A 20001-nucleotide genomic window follows, 5' to 3' on the forward strand; every position below is an offset into this window, starting at 1 on the left:
CCAATGATTTCTATATCCCAGAGGAGTCTTATTCGCCAGAATTTGAGGCTTTTTCTTCTGTGAGCAGATGGATCATTGAAGTGGATGAATCTGTAGTGGTACACTGAATGGACTAGAGAGGGCGATACGACCATATAGTATCACCATATAATATAAAATGTCATTCAGTGTAATAAAGAATACTGCCCTATAATGTCATAGTCGTAAGATTAACTACTCTCTCAGATTGCTTCAGTGGTTGAGACCCTAGACAAACCCTTTTAAACCCCACTTGTCTTTATATGGTTTGTAGAGATGAGCATGCTCGAGTCCAATTGTTCGGCATTTGATTACCGGTGACTGAAAAAGTTGGATGCCTTCCTAGGGAGTACTGGAAAACATAGATACGGCCTATGTCTGTTTTCATGTTTTCCCAGACTCCTTAGGGCTGCATCTATCTACTTCAGCCACCAATATTCAGAAGCTGAAAGATGGGACTCCAGCATGCTCGATCTCTAATGGTTCGCTTGGCTAACATTTGAGTTGCTTTAGCCTTACATATGTCCGAATACCATGTAGCCTTCACAGTTCCCTTAGGGTTTATCACTACAGTTTCTCAGCCACAATGCTCAAAACAATGACTCCTATCTTGGTGGTCAGAGGATTTGGTAGAGTTAGGGGCCTAGAGCCTTTTTTATTGTATTATGCACAAAAATAATTGCTGCGTGGAAATAGTTGACTTATCCAGTTATTTGTGTCTGCTTAGTACAGAGGTCTACTGGTATGATTGAGCAGTGAATACATTATTACCGCCCCCTTCAAGTTAAAACACAAACACTTAATGGTCATGGAGATGAGCAAACTAAACTTCATTAACCGAAATTCGTTATGAACTTTGCAAAAACAGAACGAGAGTTTGTAATGAGTTTGTAAAGATGGTGGACATACCATTTAATACATATAGAAAACATAAAAGTGTATGCTCACCTGTCTGTGCCCCCTCAGTATTGTTCTATGGGTCTCTGGCGCCGCCTCCAGCCCGCTCAGCCAGTCGCTGATTGAGATGGTACAGCACTGAGGCCAGTTATTGGCCGAGTGGGATGTCACTCTCCCCTCAGTCTGGTAGGAGCTGCGGCTGATATCAGCAGGGGGGAACGAGAACACGGAGAAAGTATTGAAGAAAATATTGATGAGTGAACTTGGTGAACCACAATAAAACAGTTTAACGCCTGAAATAATTTAGCTGTTTGTGTGGTTTAAGGTTCGGATGAACCCCAAGTTTGGCGACCCTGCTGAACCAAACATTTTGAAAAGTTATCTAATTTTTAACCATGATATAAATGGTACAATAAACCAAGATCCGTCAGCAGCAGTTTATTATCCGTACTTGCCTTTTTTTTTTTTTTCTTCAAAGCTGCCAAAAAAATAAAGCTGCCAGCTGACTTTGGTGCTAGTTTTTTTATTAGAAATGTAAAAGAGCGCGGCATGATATTTATTTGTGCAGTTTCCTCGCCGCACGGATTAATGATTTGTAGTCACGATCTAAATAATCCGTCACGATTTTTATTCTAGAATTTGATTTTGCTTTTCTGTTTAGAGTACGAATAGTAATAGATCGAAGGAGGAAATATAGAAGCCTATGTATAAAATCAGTATATTAAAAAATAAATCTCTCCACATTCATCACAAAACAAACTAAACCTTCCCACAATAAAATGTAAGGCCGGAACACAAATAGTAAATCTATGTAGGTGTCTGAGTTTTATAGAGGATAGATATAGAATCCTATTATATCTTATAAGGAGGACTGAATGTCTTGGCAGTATGCTTGGCGTACATATTGCAGAACCATAGGTGCTCTTTGTATCGCCATATGGCACTATTTTACAGATGAAGCATGAAGAGTTCCAAAGTGTTTTTTATGGGTTCCATATTACAGCTCCGTTGGGTTTGTACAGGGCCACAATGTGCTCGTCTATACAAGAACTCGACGCACACTAAGTGAAACAGTACTCGGCTCTGCTACATCTGTGTTATGTTTGTACATATTTTGCTTATAGCTTTAGCTGCACATTATGACCCGTCAGGCCTAGAATTCAATACATCTCATATTACATAATCCTATTGTGAAACCCGAGACCCTAAAGAATGGAACTGGAGCTAATGCATGATTCATTAGGTTGTTTCCTTCCCTCATAATGTCGCCCAGAAAGGCTGGTATACATCAGACATTGCCGTCCATGTAGATACGCTTAAAAACAAGAATAGTTTTCTCTGTTCTAATCACTCTGTGCATTTACTGGAGCGTCCAACCCCTTACTATGAATGTCATTGATGTAGAGTATCAGTGGTAGAAGGTGACGGTCTATTGAAGACGTCTTAGACTGCACTGGTTCTTAATTGAAAGTCATCAGAAAAACAAGTTACAAGAATCTGTTCCCGCTCATTACGACTCAATACTGCGTGTAACTGAAGACTGGACGCTAAACCAGAGCATTCAACCATGGATCCCAATGATGGACAGAAGACTTTGCTTATAGAAGACTGTCCATCCTCTCGGGCTACAAGTTGTTTAGCCTTAGGATAGGCTGTCGATGTTTAATATTATAGTAGTTTGACCTTCAACTTGAGCTACAATGTCATGACCCCTTGGTGGGCTCCTGGAGGTTAGGTCCCCACCACTAATAAAACATAAGGATAGATTCACATAGTACAGGTAAGGTGGGTCAGCAAGGCGTGAATTTCTAATAAAGGTCAAGAATCCCATATATTGTTATGTTCCAGAATTAAGTCCAAAAACAGCATTTCAGGCAACAGCCCCTTCGTCAAACTCTGAAAGGAAGATCTGGACACTAAATGGATAGCACAGTCCATGATGGAGGGTGTACCTTCTCCTGAGGTAGAGAGCTGCCGATGGTGCAAACGTGCTCTTCACTCCTTCCAAAATCTGATGAAGGTCTGTCACCTGAAACGTTGCTTTCGAACATCTCTCCTGAATATAACAATGTATACAAAGTGAATATTACTGTAAACATGGGAAATAAATATTGCAAATTTTACTCCATGGTGTGTATCCTCTTCCTCCTTTCTTCAGTCCATTCGTGTTCTGGCTTTTGTGTGTGTGTGTGTGTGTGTGTGTGTGTGTGTGTGTGTGTGTGTGTGTGTGTGTGTGTGTGTGTGTGTGTGTGTGTGTGTGTGTGTGTGTGTTTTAAGGCTCAAAGATGGCTGACTGAATTGAAGAAGGTGGCTATTGCACCACTTGAGCAAAATTTACTCACCAGAAAGTAGTTCTACCTCCTCTGTAGGTAACCCTGGAGAATTTTTATTACCTAAAGTGGACCGGTCAGACCGTTTGTGTTCGGCAACGTTCTACGAACCCAAAGGTCCATTCGATTTCCTGCGGCTACAGAAGTTGGATGCAGCCCTAGGACTTTTAGGAAAACATGGATACAGCCTATGACTGTATCCATGTTTTTCAGGACAACCTAGGGCTGCATCCAACTTCTGCAGCCACGAGACACAAATGGCGAACATTCGGGTTCGGAGAACATTGCTGAACCTGAACAGTTTGACAGGTGTCCTCAACACTACTTACCTAATTATCTATAATCTCTAGAAGTACCAGAGGTTTGCATTTTGGCACAGGGCTTTAGAAGGTGTCACCAGAAAAGTAATTATCGCATAGTGTGTAAAGAGTACATCGTCTTCTCTATAAAGCTGGAGCATGTTGCTGTAACATTCACTTATGAGGCTGAAATGAATAACCGGACACCGCACATGGACAAGAGTGGTGTTGGCCATACCCAGCTATGTTTTCTACTGTCTCAGTCTACAAAGTTTGGATTCTGTATGGGTTAAAGAGTGTAGCCTACTAGAGATGAGCGAACCTCGAGCATGCTTGAGTCCATCCGAACCCGATCGTTCGGCATTTGATTAGTGGTGGCCGCTGAACTTGGATAAAGCCCTAAGGCTATGTGGAAAACATGGATATAGTCATTGGCTGTATCCATGTTTTCCAGACAACCTTAGAACTTTATCCAACTTCAGCAGCCACCGCTAATCAAATGCCGAACGATCGGGTTCGGATGGAGTCGAGCATGCTTGAGGTTCGCTCATCTCTATTGTCTATCATTATGTGGTGTCCATAGTATGATTATCCCCAATATAAAAGCATCATTGTTGGAAATGGTAGGGATCGAAATGGCAAGTCGTCTACTGGAGATGGATTGAAGACCATCGTAGTGCTATCTATAGAAGGTCTGTTCTGGGGTTGATGGGATATGACTTGCTGCACTACAACAATAATTGTATGTCAATGAGGTTAATTGCAGCCTTTTTACTTCTTCGCATCATGGCCCGGTATACACTGACTCCGAGCAACGTATGGTGATAGACGCAGCCGGAGGGTCCTTCGGCGACAATATGCAGCAATATTTGATATCCGAGCAGCAGATGCTACAACAGAGGAGTCTGTATTGCTTTAAGGAATGCTCCTAGTGCCTACTTCTTGTACCCGCTTTGGTGTATATCCAGCCACATAACGTATCCGCTCATTTCCTCTCTGCTGTAAGTCTCTGTAGATGGATTTGGCTCAGGGATAAAACAGACTCTGATATGAGCCAGCCCCGGCTTAATAGCGCAGTGCCATACTCTGTACTTTTCACCTTCAGCAATACGCCCTGATCATTCAGGAGAGAAGTTCGCCTGGGTCTGAGAGCACTTGGCAGGGCAGTGACACAGAGCAAAGAAATGATATTGCTTATTATTAGCCCAGACATCAAAAGCGTCTTATTGGAATTCTCTGACCACAGAGCGTCAGCCCGCACACCCGCTGCCTCCTCTCCTTCCATATGGTCGCTGGTAGCAGAGAATGAAGACTCAAACAATCTGGTGCCTGCTGAATCCCTTGCAGCCAGACCAGAGGGCTAGGTTTTATGATGCCTGCCTGCAACTTTTACAGAAAATTAGGATAATGAGACTTGTCTGGTGTATGACGGAGATGCCACCACAGTGTGGTGCGATATCGATAGCTTCTATGATAATGACCTTGGATATCTATTAAAGTGGAGGTCTCACATCACTATCCCTTATCCATATACTCTGCACTAATAACAGCTTATCAGGAGAACTCTGGAAGCCAGGTTTGTACCTTCATGCAGCTTTGTGCATCTTCTGCTTGTGCTGTTTTACAAGTTTGTGCAGAATATGTATGTGCCCTCTTACAGCTTTGTGGAACGCTTATCTACACCCCCTTACCGCTTTGTGCAGGATATGTATGTGCCTTTCTACAGCTTTACCCCCCTATTTTTTGTGCAACCCCTTTTTGTGCCCTCTTACAGCTTTGTGGAACATCTATCTACACCCACTTACTGCTTTGTGCAGCATCTGTCTACACCCTCCCACAGCTTTGTTAAACATCTATCTACACCCCCTTACTGCTTTGTGCGGCACCTGTCTGTGCCTTCTTACAGCTTTGTGCAGGATACGTCTGTGCCCTCTTACAGCTTTGTGTACTGTATGTCTTTACCTCCTTACCGCTTTGCGCAGCATCTATCTATGCCCTCCTACAGCTTTGTGGAACGTCTAGCACTACCCCCTTACAGCTTTGTGCAGGATACGTCTGTGCCCTCCTACAGCTTTGTGTACTGTATGACTTCACCTACTTACTTACTGACTTTCACCTACTTTTGCGCAGCCTCTGTCTGTGCCCTCTTGCAAAATTTGCACAACAGCACAAACAAAAGCTGTAAGAGGGCACAGACAGAAGTTACTCAAAGCTGTAAGAGGGCACAGACAGAAGTAACTCAAGGCTGTAAGAGGGCACAGACAAAAGTTACTCAAAGCTGTAAGAGGGCACAGACAGAAGTTACTCAAAGCTGTAAGGGGGCACACACACAATGTGTACCCCAGTTTTGTGCAGGATGTGTGTGCGCCCTCTTACAACTTTGTGTAACATCTAATTTTACAGCTTTGTCCTAGAGACACGTGAATCAGATAAACATGGGTCCCCCGTCGATCAGTTTCGTATGCTATAAGGCTATGCTTCCCTAGTGCACGGGCTGAACCATGTTCATTCTGATAGGTTACTGGATCATGTGTCAGGAATCTGAAGCCCCTGAGCCTATAGACAGTATTAGTATGTATAGCTGAACCTGGGGGAATCTCCTTCACCCCAGACTGTCATTGTTTCTGACACTTTTATTACTCTTCAGCCTCCAGGAATCTTTGCAGGTGATGAGTGCGGTTTTCCAGTGATGTCACCATGTCATTGCCGGAGCCCCCCGGGGACTTCTCTTGTGACAGTTTCATGTTCTTTATATAGTCCCCCACTCCATCTGGAAGTTTATACCTGGATATCCTGCTGAGAAGCAGATGAGGAGAAGTCTCTTCTATAACCAAGACTCATTTGTCGCGTTTCCTTTGCCGGGAGTTGTAGGCGTCTGCCGGCTGCTGAGTTAATGATAAAAATATATTCATTATGAATTGAAGGAAAACATGGAAAAAGGAGTTCTGTCTTATAGAAGCGACGAAAACTAATGTGGATGAGTTATTGTATTGTCACTGAAAGATTCATAATCACTGGCATTGCCGACTGTATTAGAGAATAAAGATAAAATGCCACGGAGTCACCGATATGGATAGAAATCTAACAAACCTACAAAGAAAAAAACAGGAAAAAAACCGTCTACTAAAATAAGTCATTGAAGGTCATCACATCAAACAATACAATCATCCAATGTTCCCTTTGCCAAGAATAGTGGCTTCTTGTTTCTTTGGATACTTAAAGGGGTACTCTGGCAAAACTGTTTTTCTTTCAAATCAACTGGTGTAAGAAATTTATACAGATTTGTAATTTACGTCTATTTAAAAAAAAAAAAAAACTCTAATCTTCCAGTACTTATCAGCTGCTATATGTTCTGCAGGAAACGGTGTATTCTTTCCAGTCTAACACAGTGTTCTCTCTGCTGCCACCTCTGTCCATGTCAGGAACTGTCCAGAGCAGCAGCAAATCCCCATAGAAACCTCTCCCTGATATAGACAGAGGTGAATGGAGACCAGTTGTAATACCACATACAAAAACCAATCATGGGTGTGGCGCTGTTTTTAGAAGGAATCAACAACATCCACAATATTTTCAATTTTCTATAGATGTATTCCACATAGCTCTGTTGGGTTATGTTCACACTAGTTAATGCAGAGTGGGGGGGGGGAGGGTGACAATTGGATTAAAGGGGTTATCCAGCAAAAAAAAAATGTCTTTAAATCAACTGGTGTCAGAAAATTATATAGATTTATAATTTACTTCAATTAAAAAATCTCTAGTCCTTCCATACTTATTAGCTGCTGTATGTCCTGCAGGAAGTGGTGTATTCTTTCCAGTCTCTCTGCTGCCACCTCTGCCCATGTCAGGAACTGTCCAGAGCAGGAGAGGTTTTCTATGGGGATTCATAGAAAACCAAGAGTTTCTGTCTCGGCCAGAGATGGCAGCAGAGAGCACTGTGTCAGACGGAAAATGAAACATTTCCTGCAGGACATACAGCAGCTAATAAGTATGGGAAAACTGAGATTTTTTAATAGACGTAAATTACAAATCTATATAACTTTCTGATATCAGTTGATTTGAAAGAAAAAGATTTTCGCTGGGCAACCCCTTTAACCAACATTAGAAGAGCATTTCTTTCAGAAAGAGTGCCACACCTGTCTTCAGATTTTCACTCTGCCCCATTCACTTCAATGGAACTAAGCTGCAATACCACACCCAACCCCAGGACAGGTGTGGTGCTGTTGATAGAAAGCAGCAGTCTGGATAACCCCTTCTAATAAGCTGCGACATATGTAGATTCTACACATGTTAAATTTTTTGTAATGCGTAAAAAATAAATGAATATATAGCGTGTGTCTTTTTTTTTTTTTTTTTTCACAAAAATATTAACTAAAAAAAATACAATTTTCTTTTAAACAAATTTCCAAACCGCTACATATAATAGCGCCCTCATACTCTGTTCACAGTTCTGCTGGTTGTTATTGGAACCATTTGACAGCTTGTTGACTGACATCCCCCCCAAACAGCTCCTGTAATGCAGCAAAGTGGTGTGAAAAGTAATCATGGTGCCCCGAGCGGCGTCCCGCAGGCTCCTTTTGACGGATGTTTGACAGGTTTATATCCGAAAGGGGAAAAAATTCTAAACTTTTTTTTTTTTTTTTTTTTACTGCTAGATCAGGGATGTCAAACTTGTGCCCCTCTAGCTATTGTAAAACTACAACTCCCATCATGCCTGGACAGTCACAACCCAAGATTTAGCTGTCCAGGCATGATGGGAATTGTAGTTTTGCAGCAGCTGGAGGGACGTGGTTTGACATGTCCGATCAGATATTTATGGTCACAAGGATCGCTCATCTTGCTACCCAAAATGGTTTCAATAAACTTTCTTTTTGTATGTTTTTTTTTTGTCTTTTTTGTAACCCTAATAATTAGAAAGATAAGCGGTTCTGCATGGGTGAGGCTGATTGATCGTGCATATAATCTGGCTAATTTTGTCGATAAAGAGCTTGTTTTTTTTTATTGTGTGTTTTTTTTTTTTGTTTTTTTTTTTATAAGCATTGATGGTTTTGTTCATTTGCACGGTTCACTGGTTGTGGATCTGCATAATAATCACTTATTATAACCTAGATTTCAAGGGGATATATCCAGGGTGGGAGGGGGGGGATATAATTGTAACAATTAATTATAAAGTCTTTCACCTTCTTGATAGATACATTTTTTGTTTCTATGCAGATTGTTTTGCCTAGGACATTCTGAACGTTCAGGGCTAAGTTGCTTAGCAACAGACAATAGCTAAGTGGGTAGTACGGTCCGGTCTCCACGCCGCCGCTATGACATGTCGTATACTAGAGAAGAGTTTGTGCAGTATACCTTTGCTACTGTGTATATATTCAGATATGAAACAAATTGGCAAATCTTGTTTACACATGTTTTCTGTCTACACTTCCTATTACACCAGTGTTGCTATGGTTACAGACTACAAACCCACCCTGTGTAGTCTGATCATTTGTCCCATACAGTACTTTTGATTCCAAAAATGTGGGGACTGTTGTACGAACATATGAATGTAGGACCAGACTACCAGTAGAATTTCTTTTTTTTTTTTTCTTTTTGGATTGTTTAGTTTGAGATTGAAGCCATTAAAAATATGACTGGGAAGTCAGAGATTGTAGTTGTTCCTCGGATTTAGTATTCATGTCTGTTGACCATATAAATAAAGGATCTGTCTCCTTTGTTCCCTTATTTACATAAAATGGTTTCTGTTTGCTTCTCGGCTGCTACATGTAGTGCACAAACAGTATACAGGACTTGGCACCTAGCTGTCAGGGATTTGCCACCTCTGCAGACCTGCTCGGCCAGATCTCCCGCCATTGAATGTTAATGGACAGAGGAGCTGTCCTAAGAATTTACAACCATGGTAAAAGCTACTGTTGGCCTTACCTGATATTACCATTAGTACAGTGTGTGCATTGTTTCCCATTGCTTTCCTTCTCCTGTAGTAAGGGGATTGATACCACTGGTTAGAGAAAACATAATAAGGGTGCGTTCTCACCTACAGGATCCGCAGCAGATTTGATGGTGCAGATTTGATGTGTTCAGTTAATTAAATGAAATCAGCTGCGGATCCGGTAAGTGTGAACGTACCCTAAGGAAAGTATATAATACTCATCCCAAAGTAACATATCAGTTTATTGCCATCTCTATAGTACTAATGGCCATAGGGGACTAGCCGTAGCCAGACATCTAAGCACTCATAGGGGCATCATACAGGTCCGCTAGCACACGTGTATATTAATAAGAGGCTTTTTAATTCTTTGTCAATCAAAAATGTTTATTTATTGGCAGTGTATTGGTTATCCTGTAGCCTGCTTGCCAGACTCTGGCTGTAACCTCTATACTAGTGACTAGTTCCATATGGAGAAAATGTCTTACCACTCATATCCTATTTTGGGATGTCTCCTGTTTTTTAATTGTCCTACTATTTAAAATAAATAAATAAAAAAAAACTTTCTGACCCTTATAAGTGACTGGTGAAATGTATACCTTTATTTGTATACATATTTGGTGAGATTTATCAAACATGGTGTAAAGTGAAACTGGCTCAGTTGCCCCTAGCAACCAATCAGATTCCACTTTTCATTTTCTAAAGAGTCTGTGAGGAATGAAAGGTGGAATCTGATTGGTTGCTAGGGGCAACTGAGCCAGTTTCACTTTACTCTATGTTTGATTAATCTCACCTATTGGTTCCAGTTTCTTAATATACATCTCTTACCTAAGAATTCCCTTGAAGAGTAATAGAAGAGAGAACCGTCGGGGCAGAGAACAGTGCTGTGCATTGACAGCATATTACAACTTGTAAAGGGGCAGTTCAGGGTTATGGTAATATATTAGGGAATTGCTATGTGTGCACCAAAAATAAAAAAAAAATGTAGGTAAAATGGTCTCCTCACAGGTATCTGCAGTATTATGAGTGCTGCCCACAGCAGGCTCATCTTGGCTGCTTATCTACATGAGATATATTATTTTACATTTGGCCTGCACCCTGGTGTACCAGTATGACACAGGCTTACATTGCGTTTCGTTTTTTTTTTTCCCCTTTCTTGCTAATCACCGCCGTATTGTTGTTGTTGGCATTGTATAACATGACAAACCTCTTTAACTGCTTTTCTGGTCCTGTTCTCTGGCTCTTGTGGTTTCCCAATGATTTTACTTTGCAAAAATCTTTTAATGTTTGAGTCAGAGCTTAACAAACCACAGTTCCCAGTAAGAGCCCTGATCCTCCGGGACGCATTGTGTACATGTACAGGACCCACTATTGTCGAGTGGCATTTAGCTTTTTCTTCTCTAAACTATTATACCTGCTCTTGTGCTTTTGTAGTTCTGTTAATGGCTCTTATGTGGAACTCCTGTAAAGTTAAACCGCTCCTATTCAGCAGGCATTGTGCTGACATATGACGGTAGTATTTATGGCACTTTTTTCTTTGTGCATAAAACCCATTCCTCCTTGTATGACGGCAATATGCTTTAAGTGTTACGCTGGTCAAACCCTGTTAAAGCACACCAGACTCCTGTAGATCTATTCGGTCCTGGGTCCTAATAGTCCCAGCAGGTTGTCCCATGAAAGTAACCCCCTTTTCAATTGGCGTTTTACCCTGTGAGTGTGTCTCTTGCTCTGGGCCACCCAGACTTGCAATGACCTAGGTACTGCTGCATTTCCCCTTGGTGAAACCTGATTGCTTTGTGTTTCTAAAACCTTGGGAGATCATCTTAAAGGAGAAGTCTGGCAAAAATCATAATCTTCCAGGAGGCAGGGGCAGGAAAGAATATAATAAAAAAAGCTGTACTTACCTCTCCCTGTGCCCCCGCAGTACTGGTTTACTGCTTCAGGGATCTGCTTCTGAAGGGACAGGGACCGTTGTAGTTGTGGGGACCGTTGTTGTAGTCCCACGCTCTAATGACCAAGGGTATAAAGTTAAAGCAAATAGCAACTACTATTCTGGAGGACTTGAGTGTGTACTACCACATTTCCCCTGTAGTGGCCACCAGCCCTCCCTGGTAGTAGTTGCCTGTAATTTTAGTTCCTTGACCCTCAGCGACCAAGTAATCACCAGTTAGAAAAAGGTTTGTCTAGAGATGGAACAGCCTGTTCTCCTGCAAAACAATTCTTATGTGTTATATTCATTCTTCTTCGAGTTCTTCTTCACGGACATCATAACAGCCTCATTCATTAGGGCTGGAAAAAATCCCAAGTTTCCTGTAGTCAGTGTGATGAGGGAGATGTCTCTATAGGAAATCGCTGCTTAGAGAGGGGTCACCAAAGTTAAACATTTTGCTCAAAGCCGATTCCGAATTTATTATGTTCAGGGAACAATCAGGACGTTTCTGGGCAATCGGTTATAAAATGTAAATTGTTTGTGGTGAATATATTTTCGTGAAGAAGATCTAAAAATAACTTTTTTGTCTATTTTCAAACCAAACAGGATGATGTGTAAATTAGTGGTGACGGTGATTAATATTTATGAGAATTCTGGTTGTTCTTTTCTAAAAAAAAAAAATTCCCAATAATAATGTTTCATTCACATGAAAGCCATCGGAAAAAGTGGAGAAGACAATAAGATGTTCAGTCTACCGCTTATTTTGGATAGAATTCTGTTAAAGGAAAAGTCTGGCGCGGAACTAAAAAAAACGTTACAGGTAGGGGGTGGGGAGGTAATAAACACTAGACTGACTGTTCCAGGATATCCACTCTGCGCTGCATCACGGATCTACGGATCTCCTGAACCCCATCGGCTGTCATTTTCTCCCTGTTTCTGGGTATACCGCGACCCAGGTTCCACTTCACTGATAAGCAAGAAAGTTGGCTATAGCTAGAGATGAGCGAACCTCGAGCATGCTCGAGTCTATCCGAACCTGAACTTTCGGCATAGCGGGGGCTGCTGAAGTTGGATAAAGCTCTTAAGCTGTCGGGAAAACATTAATGCATGGATATGTTTTCCACATAGCCTTAGGGCTTTATCCAAGTACAGCAGCCCCCGCTATGCCGAATGCTCGGGTTCGGATAGACTCGAGCATGCTCTGGGTTTGCTCATCTCTAGTTATAGCCCTTTCAGCCAATCAGGAACTGCAGCATTGTCCCGCCCCAGTCACTGACTGGCTGAGCCGGGGCATCTGTTGGCCAGGTTGTGACGTAGCCAGCTGGATGCTCAGAATACAGACGGTGGGGTCCAGGAGAAGGGCGCTGCTTTGCGCAGGTGCTGGGAAAGGTGACTATAACTTGTTTTTGTATTTTCAGCCCACCCTTAATGATTTTTTTTTACTTCCCCACTGGACTTCTCCTTTAAGATTCTCATAACCAGATACAGGGAACCTTTGGCTCTCCAGCTGTTGCAAAACTCCAATTCCCATCAGGTCCGGACAGTCAAAGCTTTTAGCCCGGGCCTGATGGGAGTTGTAGTTTTGCAACAGCTGGAAGGCCGAAGGTTCCCAATCCTTGCAATATACAGAACAAACCCAAGCCTGCTGGGATACAACAAGAATATAATGTTGACCCTCCCGAAAAGAAAGTCAATCGGCCATGATACATTTCAAGGTGACCAGCCTTGACCAGCCTTTGTTCCCTCTAGAGCAGGGGTACTCAACAACTTTTAGTGAGGGTCCACTTACCGGGGCCTATTGTCAGGTGAAGGTCCGAGCTGAACATCAGTAGGAAACGTGTTTTGTTAATTTTCACAAACGTTCAACTATTTACATACAGAATTGATGCTTATTAGCAGGAAATGGCATATTTTTCTCTCTTAACAGCCCTTTGATATTAGGTACAAAGGGGGTGACTGCCCTGGTAGTATATAACCCCCCGTTGCTCCCCCAGTAGTTTATAGCCCCCCTGTACGCTCTCCCCCAGTAGTGTATAGCCCCCTGTTGCTCCCCCAGTAGTATATAGCCCCCCTGTGCGCTCTCCCCAATAGTATATAGCCCCCTGTGAGCTCCCCCCAGTAGTATATAGCCCCCTGTGAGCTCCCCCCAGTAGTATATAGCCCCCTGTGAGCTCCCCCCAGTAGTATATAGCCCCCTGTGAGCTACATTTCCAGTAGTATATAGCCCCCTGTGCTCTCCTACTGTAGTATATAGCCCCCTGTGCTCTCCTCCTGTAGTATATAGCCCCCTGTGAGCTCCCCCCAGTAGTATATAGCCCCCCTGTGCTCTCCCCAAGTAGTATGTAGCCCCCCCTGTGAGGTCCCCCCAGTAGTATATAGCCCCCCTGTGCTCTCCCCCTGTAGTATATAGCCCCCTGTGAGCTCCCCCCAGTAGTATATAGCCCCCCCCTGTGCGCTCCCCCTGTAGTATATAGCCCCCCTGTGCTCTCTCCCTCTGTAGTATATAGCCCCCAGTAGTATATAGCCCCCCTGTGAGTTCCCAAGTAGTATATAGCCCCCTGTGCTCTCCCCCTGTAGTATATAGCCCCCTGTGAGCTCTCCCCAGTAGTTTATAGCCCCCCTGTGCACTCCTCCCAGTAGTATATAGCTCCCCAGTGCACTCTCCCCTTATAGATGGTCCCCAGACAAATAAAAAAAACAACCCACAACTCACCTAGCACCCCGTTCCCCGCTGCGGCTGTCTTCTTCTCTTCCTCTGTCGGTCCGGTCCCCGGCTGATACGCGCTCTCTGGGGATGTCTCGGGGATTCCCCAGCAGAGGGTGCACCAGTGACCTCAGTGTAAGCCGCCGGCCTGTACTTCCGGGAAGTACACTGAGGTCTGTGGTGCGCGCTCTGCTGGGGAATCCCCGAGAGGAGGCAGGAGGCAGTGCGGTGGGGAGCGGGACCTCCTAACCGCCCCGGATCCGGTCCGTCCCGGCCAGTCAGGAGGTCTGACCAGGGGTCCGGACAGCTGGCCTCCGCCAGTCCGGACCCCTGCTCTAGAGGATCTCCTATCCTTATTGAAATAAACTTTCTGGGGCAGCCAGGAGATGTATCGGCGTCTATAAATAATAATTTAATGTGTATAACCACTTTAGGGTATCCTATTATAAACGTCCTTATCTGAAGACCCGTATATCTCTGATGCATCTCCAACATACCCCGTGAGAACTTTTTTGCTGGTGAATAGCACTGAAGGCATGAGTGAGAGGGGGTGTACATGTTTTGATAAGTGTTTTTTTGTTCACCAGTAACAGAATACCAGCACAGGTATCCTATATCCTTATTTAAGCAAACCTTTGGTACCAGGAGCAAAGGGAACCTGCCATCACATCCGTGATTACATGGCTTTCTGTGCTTACATAGTCTATTGTGTATTGTGCTGACAGCAAAAAGTTCCAGGAGACCCTGGAGAGAGAATCGATTTCAGAAGAGACCCTAGTGTTACGTTGCCGTAAAATACAAGGGATACTTTTTAGGGCCAAGCACCATTATAGTGTGGTGGTTTTTTTATTATTATTATTTTTTGGTTTTAAGACTGCAATGGCCTTTGTGGGTTTTCCACTTGTGACTTTATCTCCTCTGTATAGATTGGTGCAAACCAACAATCTGTCAATGGGTCAAAGTAGGGTGAACTCTATAAAGATCTGTAGCTTTTGCTTTTATAGGGCTAGAGAGATCTCAAGATTAAGATAGAGAAGGCATCCGGAAAGTTGCTATGGTTTTCCCATAATTATATACTAGTACTCTGGACACAAACTGACTATATATATATATATATATATATATATATATATATATATATATATATTTTTTTTTTATTTTATTTTTTTTATTTTTTTTTTTAAATCTTGAAAATCTGGTCAGTGTGTGTCCAGAGTACTAGTATCCCCCACTTATCAGCTGTAATCTACATAGGAATGTGAAAACAAGATTTCAGTTCCCCTCTAGCACCACCACAGGACAAATGAAGCATTGCATAGTGCTTATTTAAATCAAACAAATTATGGACAGGCTGGACCCTCCAGAGTGGGAGGCGCCATGATTAAGGGGTTCTAACCCTGCAAAGCGTCGGCGTGTTTTTTATTGAAGCCGTGGATGGAATTTTTCGTGCCCGCAATACAGCCAGAACGTTCTTCACTTCCAGGAGGTGAACACACACCTGCGCTAATTGTGGCTATCAAGGGTGAGCTGACATATTCTCCTTTTATGCAGACGCTCTTTGGTACCAGTTTGAAAATAACAAGACCGAGCAATTTGTGGCTGGTATACTGACATAAAATGGTTTACAAATGATGTGCCATTACGATTGGCTGCAGAATTTCCATTGCATCGTTCTGTAGCATTTCCAATATGCATGATTGTAAACTGTTGACATAATGGTTTACGCTGCTTATAACTTAAAGGGGTTATCCAGCTCTACAAAAGCATGGCCACTTTCCCCCTACTGTTGTCTCCAGTTTGGGTGGTGTTTTGAAACTCAGGTCCATTGAAGTCAATTGCAATAGCTTAATTGCAAACCACACCTGAACTGGAAACAACAGTAGGGGGAAAAGTGGCCATGTTTTTGTAGCACTGGATAATCCCTTTAATTGTAAGTCTTACACTAAATAAAATCCAATGATGCTTCTTTAAAGCGACTCTGTATCCACCAACCCACCCCACCAAATCGCTAGTACAATCTGTTTAATGAGAGTAAATCCTTACCGATTGTGGCTTTTAAAATGTGTCCGGTGGCTTGGTTAGAGCAAACAATGCACTTTTAATCCGCAGCGCTGTGTCTTACTGGCATGGCCTAGAGTGACCGTGCCCCAGGCTGGCACACCCTCTCTGTCCCTCCTCCCCGCCCTCCTCATCATTAAGAATGCTTCAGGCAGATTGTCTCCTATTCCCCACCTGTGTCAGCACGGCACATGGGCTGGATCGTTAAGGCACCTGTGCAGTGTTCAGACAGGAAAAAATGTTCCAGTGGCATTCTTAATGATGAAGAGGGTGGGGAGGAGGGACGGAGAGAGTGTGCCAGCATAATGCATACACAATCTAAGCCATGGCCGTTTGGCACAGGGCTGCAAGTTTAAAAGCTGTTTTTTAGGACAATAACTGCATCACCTGCCGAACAGACCCCAGGACAGATCTTGGATTAAAAGCAGCTATCCGAAGGTACAAACGGTTTGGGGGGTCAGATTGTGGGTACAAACTCACTTTAAAGCAGTGGTGCACAACCTGCAACCCCCAGCTGTAGTAAAACTACCATTCCCAGCATGCTTGCGGACACCCTTTGGTTGTCCAGACATGATGGGAATTGTGGTTTTGCTACATCTGGAGGGCTGCTGATTGTACCCCTCTGCTTAAAATGACCCTCAGGCTCTTTGACCCCCAATGAACAAAACCTAAGCCCATCCCCTAAGTACTGGGAACGTATCGTACTACCATATTTCATGTTGATGTATATAAGATTTATAGGCTCTAAAAACTATCTCACGACACATGCTATTTTAGTCTAAAGTTTCTTCTAGTATTCCCATTGGGACCGCACATTCCAGGCGTAGACCAGGCCTCTCTAGTGGTTCATAGCAACCAGCGTGGTGTCTCCAGAGAACTGTAGAGAAGCCTCATCCATACAGTAAGAGTTCATGTGTATGTGTGTAAGACTTCATGTGTGTGAGGACAACGGACCTGGGGGGTAAATGCATAACTAATGCACTGGAGAATAAAACCATTTGTTCCATGTTCCGTAAGCACAGACTGGTATATGAAAGGTCCCATGTGTCTCCTTGTCCTATCAGCTATCTAACAGTGTCAGCGGTTTGGAATGTGAATTGCAGCTGACAGATAAGAGGGTCTTCTATGGCCGGAATATATTACTGTAATATTTAGTTTAGTTGGTGTTTTGTTTCCCCTGGTGACTAAATCTGATCCACAGAGGTTAGAGAAACAGGACTTGGGTTAAGCAAGGGTTCGTCTTCATACGATGACCAGTTTAGGGTGCGTTCGCACCTACCGGATCCGCAGCGGATTTTCATGCTGCGAGGGAAGCCGGGAGCATCACACAGCCATGGGCCGAGCAGGTGATGTATGCTCGGGGCCGGGGCTGCGATCAGGCGTGCGGGGGTTTAAGGGGGCCGGGGCTGTAAGCTGCGGCCGGCGGGGGTTAAAGGGGCCAGGTTCCATGCAGGCAGCGGATCCGCTGTGTGCATGGGACCCATTAAGCTTCACAGTACAGGATCCGCAGCTGATTTCGCTGCAAACTCGCAGCATGAAAATCTGCTACGGATCCAGTAGGTGTGAACGCACCCTTAAACAGTATCTACCACGAAGATTTAAAAAAAAAAAAAAAAAAAACGGTACTTCATTGAAAATCTTTTTCTTTCAATTCAAATGGTTTCAGAAAATTATACAGATATTTAGTTTACTTTAATTTAAAAAATCTTAAATCTTCCCATACTCATCAGCTGCTGTATGTCCTGCAGGAAATTGTGTTTACTTTTTCAATCTGACACTGTGCTCTCTGTTGCCACCTCCGTTTGTGACAGGAATTGTCCAGAGCAGGAGAGGTTTTTCTATAGGGATTTGCTACTGCTCTGGACAGTTCCTGACATGGAAAGAGGGGGCAGCAGAGAACACTGTGTCAGACTGGAAAAAATACACCACTTCCTGTAGGACATACAGCAGCTGATAAGTATGGGAAGACTTGGGATTTTCAAATAGACGTAAATTACAAATCTATATAAATATCTGAAACCGGTTGATTTGAAAGAAAAAGATTTTCACTGAATAGTCCTTTAAAGGGCTAGCAAAACATGGCTGTTTTCTTGAAAAAACAGTGTAGCCCTCGTTTGCATGTGGTTTTGCAGCTCAGTGCCATTGAGGCAATTGTAATACCACACACAACCTCAGGACAAGGGTGGCACTCTTTTTGCAAAAACTGTTATTTCTACCCCTGGATAACCCCTTTAAAGAGTGCATTTGGTGAACATGTTGCTTAGTGCCTGGTGTAGCCAGGTGACGGCTCATGCTCATGTGATATACAATTTCTTTAGGGAAATCCAATCCTTGCAAAAGTACTGATTGCAGGGGTAGGGGACCTCGGCCCTCCAACTGCAGCAAAACTACAACTCCCATCATGCCTGGACAGCCAAAGCTAAAGCTTTGGCTGTCCAGGCATGATGGGAGTTGTAGTTTTGCTACCATATAGAATAATGTATGAAAGACTGGATTTTCTGAACGCAATGGGGAAGATTTATCCAGCAGTCTTCCCGTAGCAATGGCCTCTGTTGCCCATAGCAACCAATCACAGTTCAGCTTTCATTTTACCAGAGCTAAGTAAAACATGAAAGCTAAGCTGTGATTGGTTGCTATGCGCAACAGAGGCCATTGATCTCCCCCACTGCCTCTGTTCTGGTAGTCTCGCCATATTAAGGTGTCACCCAGCTTTCTGAGTTTCCTGAACGAAACGTTTTCCTAGTCATATAGTGATGTCTTCCATAACCTAACGTAGTATCAAGTCCAATGTAGCATGAAGGAGTGATCGTCCCCATAGGTGCTGGAATGACAATCCTATTGAAGCTGTTTTTTTTCCAGGCATATTGGGGGAGATTTATCAAACATGGTGTAAAGTGAAACTAGCTCAGTTGCCCCTAGCAACCAATCAGATTCCACCTTTTATCCCTCAGTTTCTTTGGAAAAGGAAACGTGGAATCTGATTGGTTGCTAGCGGCAACTGAACCAGTTTCACTTTACACCATGTTTGATAAATCTCCCCCATTGGCTCTATAAAAATGGTATAACATAGGGCCCTATACCACTGGACGATTATAGTTAGAAAAATCGCTAGATCGTTCGAAAAAGAGCAATAATCGTTGTGTTCAATTACAGGCAACGATTAAACGACCAACAAGAAATCGTTGATCGTTTGATAGAATTTGGACTTATTTTAATCTTTGGTCATTCGCACATCGTTCGGTGTAATAAGACGTCCCTCCGAAACGAACGCAGTAGCGACAGCAGGACGACCGCAAGAACGATCATAACCGTGATCGTTCCGTATAATAGGGTGAACATTTTGAGGTCGTTCGCCATAGGGGTTGTTTATCGTTAATCGTCGAAAAATCGCTTAGTGTAATAGTACCCATAGTCGTTGCTGTGCTGTACATTTGATGCTTTCCAGCACTGCAAGGGTGAAGGATTACGCTTCTAGCACAAGATGGGTGAGAGGTAATGAAGTGGCAGCTTGGCTGGAAGGCAGAGCAGACAGAAAGCCAAGCCTTCTGCTGCTAGTCTAGCAGGAGATCAATCCCCGCCCGCTCCTGTTGCTCCGCAGTGACATCATGCTTTCTACTACAGCAACCTGTGAGAGGGTCAAATTCCTGGCTGGCCAGGTAAAGCGGCACTTCCTGTAGAGCTGGGAGGAGCCGAGAGCCGAATTGTGACGGAGCGTTCTCCTCCGGCTTCTGGAAGGATTAATTACAATCATGAAGTCAGACAGGGAGGAAGGGAAACCTGGTACGTTGCTTGTCGTCCTTTTTTTTTTTTTCTCCTTTTATCCCCATCCTGTTTTCAGGTGC

At 43.3% G+C, this 20001-nt stretch overlaps 1 protein-coding gene across 3 annotated transcripts in view; it reads left to right on the top strand.

Annotated features, from left to right (window-relative positions):
- KAZN (kazrin, periplakin interacting protein) overlaps positions 1 to 20001 on the top strand; it is a 153368-nt gene that overhangs the window by 56822 nt on the left and 76545 nt on the right. The window contains exon 1 of one of the 3 annotated variants that reach the window (XM_069946536.1): positions 19858 to 19939. The exons of the other annotated variants lie outside the window; for them this stretch is intronic. Within the exon in view, the coding sequence (XP_069802637.1) occupies positions 19909 to 19939 (31 nt within the window). The 5' untranslated portion in view covers positions 19858 to 19908. Of the gene's footprint in view, positions 1 to 19857; positions 19940 to 20001 lie in introns of those variants that run through there. 3 annotated transcript variants of the gene reach the window in all.

The sequence above is a fragment of the Dendropsophus ebraccatus genome, chromosome 12, assembly GCF_027789765.1.
Source record: "Dendropsophus ebraccatus isolate aDenEbr1 chromosome 12, aDenEbr1.pat, whole genome shotgun sequence".
Classification (NCBI taxonomy): domain Eukaryota; kingdom Metazoa; phylum Chordata; class Amphibia; order Anura; family Hylidae; genus Dendropsophus; species Dendropsophus ebraccatus.